Here is a 6,000-nt window from a genome sequence, read left to right as displayed (position 1 = left end):
TGATGGCTTGTTGTTCTGAATCAGGATCATATTCATATAGGGCACTAATGTAAAATGAAATTAAGCATTTCTTATAAGTTCAAGTAGTTTCAGTCCATTTTGTGGCTTACATTTTTACATTTTTTGTCATTTAGCGACTTACAGGAGCAATTAGGTTTATATGCCTTGCTCAAGGGCACATCAGCTCGGGGATTTGAACCAGCGACCTTTCTGTTACTGGCCCAACGTAACCGCTAGACTATCTGCCACCTTGTGAATACCCCCCATTCTTGCATAAGTTGATGGCTCATTTCAAAACTGTAAACCAGATGGGTTAGATTTGAGCTTTCAGCCATATCACATGTAACACATGATCAAACTATTATTCTTCAGATCAAGATTGTGTGAACACATGAAGCAATGGGCTCCCAGTCACCCACAGAGGGAATTTACAAGTCTGTAGGATAAGTGACTGTTCAATTCAAGTTGCATTTGTTTTTATCTCATATCAGAATTGTCAGGAAACTACTGTCAGGGGAATTCCAGTTAGAAAGGTACATTTTATTGAAGAGGAATAGTACTTTCCATGCAATCATCATCATCATCTTGAGAACAGTAAACTAAGTTTGAGCAGTACTTTCTTTGTTGATATGATGGCTATCAATCACTCAGTTCATTTAATTGTGTCTTTGTTTTTGTTGTTCTAGGAGCATCTGAGCGTCTCAGGAATGGTCTTGGCTGGGCATGGCTCATCTCAGGTAAGACTTTAGCTACCATGGTTTACTTTGTACATGTGAGCTGCTGTTTTCACATGGGAAGGCTACTGAATTCCCCTCTTTGTTTTCAATGAAGAAATTCTACCACAGCAAGAATATTGTAGATTTTGCATGTGTTGTACTGTAAGGAAGGAATAGAAGACATTCCCTGTCCCTGCAGATTCCCTCTGGTGATTTGATTAGCATTTGAGAAATAGAATATCCTGAAACAATAGACTATTATACAAGATGTGTAAATGATATAGGATGGGGCAATTCCACGAGAACACAACGGAATTGCACCTACTTTTCAACGTCCATCTAACAGTTTCAGTCAGTGCTCAGTGGGTGAGGATAATGGTTACAGTAAATGGAAAGAGAGGGGGCTCATGGATAACTGCCCGGAGAGTTGGCATTAATTGGAGAGAGAGAGGGAGGTGTTGTCCAGAATTTCACACTCTTGCTTTGACCACCAGATGACAGAAAGAGAAAAAAAACTGTTATCAGTTGAACATAAAAGTATGCCAGTGGAAGGCAGGACAGTAGCAAGTGACCCAGCAGTGATTTGTGACTACTACTACTAGCCAATTCAATTGCAGAAATTTTGTAACAGATTTTTCAGAAGTCTGTTACTGATTTGGTATCAGAATTTTAAGTTTTAGTCACTTAATAATGAATTAACAAAATTGATATCAGTAAGAACACTATAACATTTACTTGTTACTTCTGTGAACGTCCATTATCCTCCCTCCTCATGAGGTAGAGAAATTAGAAAATATCTTAAAGATATATGGGTTTTTGGTAACAGAATTTCAATCCACAAGGCAATGTTTCTTAAACTTACAGAAGGCAGAATTGTTTTTCCTTGAAAAATAAACAATTGAATAACCTAATATCCAATAACCTAATTGAATAACCTAATATCCAACGTTTCGATAGACAAGCTGTCTTCATCAGGGTATAATGACAAACACTGTGGGTCACTAGTTTATATAGTGTCAAAGAACTCACACAGGGGTCTGTAATCATGGCCGGGTGTGGCCTGATATCATTGGTTAATTCTTAGATATAAAAATAACATACAAAAAACATGAATGATAGCATACGATCAAAGATACAATTTGGCTACATAGGCCTACAAACATTTACAATGAATAGCAAAATCACAATAATCACAAGAATGGCTTCAGATCAAAGTCTACGTTGAGACCGAAGGGAAAAAGGGTATTTAAATGAAAGATCCAGGCAGCCTCTCATTTTAACAATAAATTGTCGAGTTCACCTCCTCTCCTAGGGAGGGTGATGTGTTCGATGCCGATATAACGTAGGGATGAAATTGAGTGGTTCGCTTCCAAAAAGTGAGCCGCAACTGGGTAAGTCGAGTTCCTGCACCTAATGGTGCTAATGTTTTTCCTAGCAAAACGAAATATAAGTGTTGATATTAGTTGGCAGGGGTCTTTAGTTCAACATTATTGTGTTTTGATGTATTTGTAATGCCTTTAAGACTTTTTCTGGTAGATGTTTTCTAAGACCGCTTTTCCTTCTGTTTGTCAATAAATCAAAGCCTTTGCTTATTCCGAAGTTTTTGTGATGATTATTTTTGAAAAATGTATACAACGCCTTCGGAAAGTATTCAGATTCTTCTAAAATGTATTAAATTTTTGTTTTTTTCTCATCAATCTACACACAATACCCCATAATGACAAAGCAGAACCAGGTTTTTAGAAATGTTTGCTAATTAACCTGGAAATATCACATTTACATAAGTATTCAGACCCTTTACTCAGTACTTTGTTGAAGCACCTTTAGCAGTGATTATAGCCTCGAGCCTGCTTGGGTATGATGCTGCAAGCTTGGCACACCTGTACCCGGAGTGTTTTTCCAATTTTTCTCTGCAGATCCTCTCAAGCTTTGTCAGGTTGGATGGGGAGCATTGCTGCACAGCTATTTTCAGGTCTCTTCAGAGATGTTCGATCGGGTTCAAGTCCGGGCTCTGGCTTGGCCACTCAAGGACATTCAGAGACTTGTCCCGAAGCCACTCTTGCATTGTCTTGGGTGTGTGCTTTGGGTCGTTGTCCTGTTGGAAGGTTGCACCTTCACCCCAGTCTGAGGTCCTGAGTAGGTTTTCATCAAGGATTTCTCTGTAATTTGCTCCGTTCATCTTTGCCTCGATCCTGACCCGTCCCTGTCGTTGAAAAACATCCCCACAGCATGATGCTGCCACCACCATGCTTCACCTTAGGGATGGTGCCAGGTTTCCTCCAGATGTGACGCTTGGCACTCAGGCCAAAGAGTTCAATCTTGGTTTCATCAGACCAGTCTGAGAGTCTTTAGGTGCCTTTTGGCAAACTCCAAGCGGGCTGTCATGTGCCTTGTCCTGAGGAGTGGCTTCCATCAGGCCATACTACCATAAATGCCTGATTGGTGGAGTGCTGCAGAGATGGTTGTCCTTCTGGAAGGTTCTCCCATCTCCACAGAGGAGCTCTGTCAGAGTGACCATCAGGTTCTTGGTTAACTCCCTGACCAAGGCCCTTCTCCCCTGATTGCTCAGTTTGGCCGGGCTGCCAGCTCTAGGAAGTCTTGGTGGTTCCAAACTTCTTCCATTTAAGAATGATGGAGGCCACTGTGTTCTTGGGGACCTTCAATGCTGCAGAATGTTTTTGGTACCCTTCCCCAGATCTGTGCCTCGACAAAATCCTGTCTCGGAACTCTACGGACAATTTCTTCAATCTCATGGCTTGGTTTTTGCTCTGACATGCGCTGTCAACTGTATGCCTGTCCAAATCATGTCCAATCAATTTAATTTACCACAGGTGGACTCCAATCAAGTTGTAAAAACATTTCAAGGATTATCAATGGAAACAGGATGCACCAGCTCAATTTCGAGTCTCATAGTCACTGTGCATCAGGTGTCACTGTTAGTAGATATCAATTTCACATGTCTATGTACTTCTCTGTGAGGTGGTGGGGGCTGTTTGCAAAATGTTGTATTATGAACTGTAAATGGATCAACAACAATATTTCAACACAATCAATCTACCCACTGGTATCTAATTCTCATAACTATACCGGTGCTCCCAAGTGGTGCAGCGGTCTAAGGCACTGCATCTCAGTGCTTGAGGTGTCACTACAGTCCCTGGTTCAAATCCAGACAGTATCACAACCGGCTGTGATTGGGAGTCCTATAGGGCGGCGCACAATTGGCCCAGTGTCGTCCGGGTTTGGCCAGTGTAGGCCGTCATTGTAAATAAGAATTTGTTCTTAACTGGCTTGCCTAGTTAAAGGTTAAATAAATACCAGAACATTTCACATACTCTATTGTTTTTGGTAAATTGATCAATGACAGTACACAGATTCATCAAGGCTGCATTGGAGCCGGTGCCCACCTTGAAGGTAAAGGTCATATGTGAATCTATTAGTGGTCACATATGTTACTGTCATTTTCACTATAACAAATGATCTGATACCAGCACTGTGTCTTTCTTTCTCTACCACCGAAATTCCACAGGCTTGAATTCCTGTAAATGGTGGTCAGGTGGTTTCTCTCCCATCCAGCACTCTCATATCTCTTGATGATTTTAACTTATTTTAAACATTTGATGTTGTACAGCAGCTGTAGAGTATTTTCAATGTGTCAAGGACCATCCACTTAATTGTCCTGAAATTATTTTCACAAAATAATTCACTCAAGTGTCAAACTGATAGACCTCAGTAAACTGAGGCTCATTACATCAGAAACAGACACTTTCCTAGTATCACACCTTTTCCTGAGTCTTTTCCACCAGATGTATCTTGTTCGCGAAGAGGGAGGGTATATGGATGGAGGCACAGCACAGGCACCCAGTGTGTCAGGGCATTCCTCAGTGAAGTGGATCTGCTCAGAGTGACTCGACACTTTTGACATGTGCTAGCACACTTGTGCTCAGATACGTTTCATTTTTGGATTAGCCTCTGTAGCAGCTGCCTCCCCACAGCTGACCGACCGGGGCTCAAGAACAGAGGTGGAGTTCAGGGTGCTGGAACCCCCCACCCCCCACCTGTCCCGCAGCAGCCAGCCTAGGCAGCGGCTACAACTGTACCCTATGGTCCCGTTGACCAGAGAGGGTACAGATGTCTGTTTTCTGTTTCAAGTTCATCTAATAGGCAGTGACAACATGGAACGATTTACGTTTTGTCTGATTTGAGATATTTGTGTGTGTGAGCGATCTGAATCCATGCTTAATGATTACTAGCAATATATGAATTTTGTCTTATACTGCCAATGGCATTACTGAGCGCCCAGTCCACTGTGCCTGACTGTCTCCCTTACTGTCTTCCTTTCTCTGGTTATCTCACTCATGTCTCTGGGATCCAGTGCTCCAGTCAGAGTACTTTCTGTTGTTTAGGGCTTGCACAGCAAAGGCCCCTCTGTGCAGTGAGCCGCTGTTAGCCCCTAGTCCCTAGCTCCAGTCTGGGGCCATGTCATCACGTCAAACAGTCTGCCAGGTTAGCCCCCAGTTTGTCTGTAGCTCGGTTGCTAAATAAAGGAAACATCTGCTCCTCTGCAGCGCTGCTGGCTGCACTAGATCCAGACAGACTGGCCCTGGGCTGGGGGGAGGAAGAGCAGCTCGTCGTGCACGTCGCTCAGCTCTGGTTGCTCTGCTGCTGTCTCCCCCTCATTCCGTCTCAGCCCCCAGCACCACCACCACCACCACCACCACCCCCCCAGTCCCTCTGCCCCCCACCATAACAGCTGCAGCCCCCGGATCAATGCAGCTTCAACCATGGAGGGTGTGTTGCAAGGTTTTGCCACAGCTCTCTCTCTCTCTGTCTGTCTCTCTCATTCTCTCTCTCGCTCTCTCTCTATCTCACTTTCTCTCTATCTGTCTCTCTGAGCAAAGATGTGCCTCTGCACATGCATACTACTGTTAACCCTAGCCCAAGCAGTTGTGCTCACGCAGCTGTGCTTGCGTGCATACATTTGAGTGCGGGTTTTAGTGTGTATCTTGAATTGTTAGGGGGGGCTCCCATCAAACATTGGTTCTCACAGAGGAAATCCCCCATTCAATGAGTGTGAGGAGAGAATGAGAGAAGAAGGGGTAGATAATGCTGACTCACCCCAGGTAGACTGACAGAGGGAAGAGCTCACAGACTTGAACTGGACACTAGAATATTCTGCAACAGCAGAATGTCCCTTGAACCTACAGTACAGCTGTATTGAGACAGTTCCACAAGCTTTCAGGAGGCTAATTGGTTAGTTAAACATATATCTTAAACATAGAGCCAT

General features: G+C 43.3%; 1 protein-coding gene across 1 annotated transcript in view; it reads left to right on the top strand.

Moving 5' to 3' along the window:
• The first annotated feature begins 692 nt into the window (after positions 1-692).
• Positions 693-6,000, top strand: part of LOC106561356 (G1/S-specific cyclin-D2) — a 126,012-nt gene continuing 120,704 nt past the window's right edge. Inside the window, exon 1 of the mRNA XM_045688353.1 lies at positions 693-737. Coding sequence (XP_045544309.1) covers positions 708-737 — 30 coding nt within the window. The 5' untranslated portion in view covers positions 693-707. The remainder of the gene's footprint in view (positions 738-6,000) is intronic.

Source organism: Salmo salar, chromosome ssa10, assembly GCF_905237065.1.
Source record: "Salmo salar chromosome ssa10, Ssal_v3.1, whole genome shotgun sequence".
Lineage (NCBI taxonomy): Eukaryota > Metazoa > Chordata > Actinopteri > Salmoniformes > Salmonidae > Salmo > Salmo salar.
The sequence above is the reverse complement of the archived record's forward strand: the minus strand, read 5'-3'. Positions and strand labels throughout refer to the sequence as shown.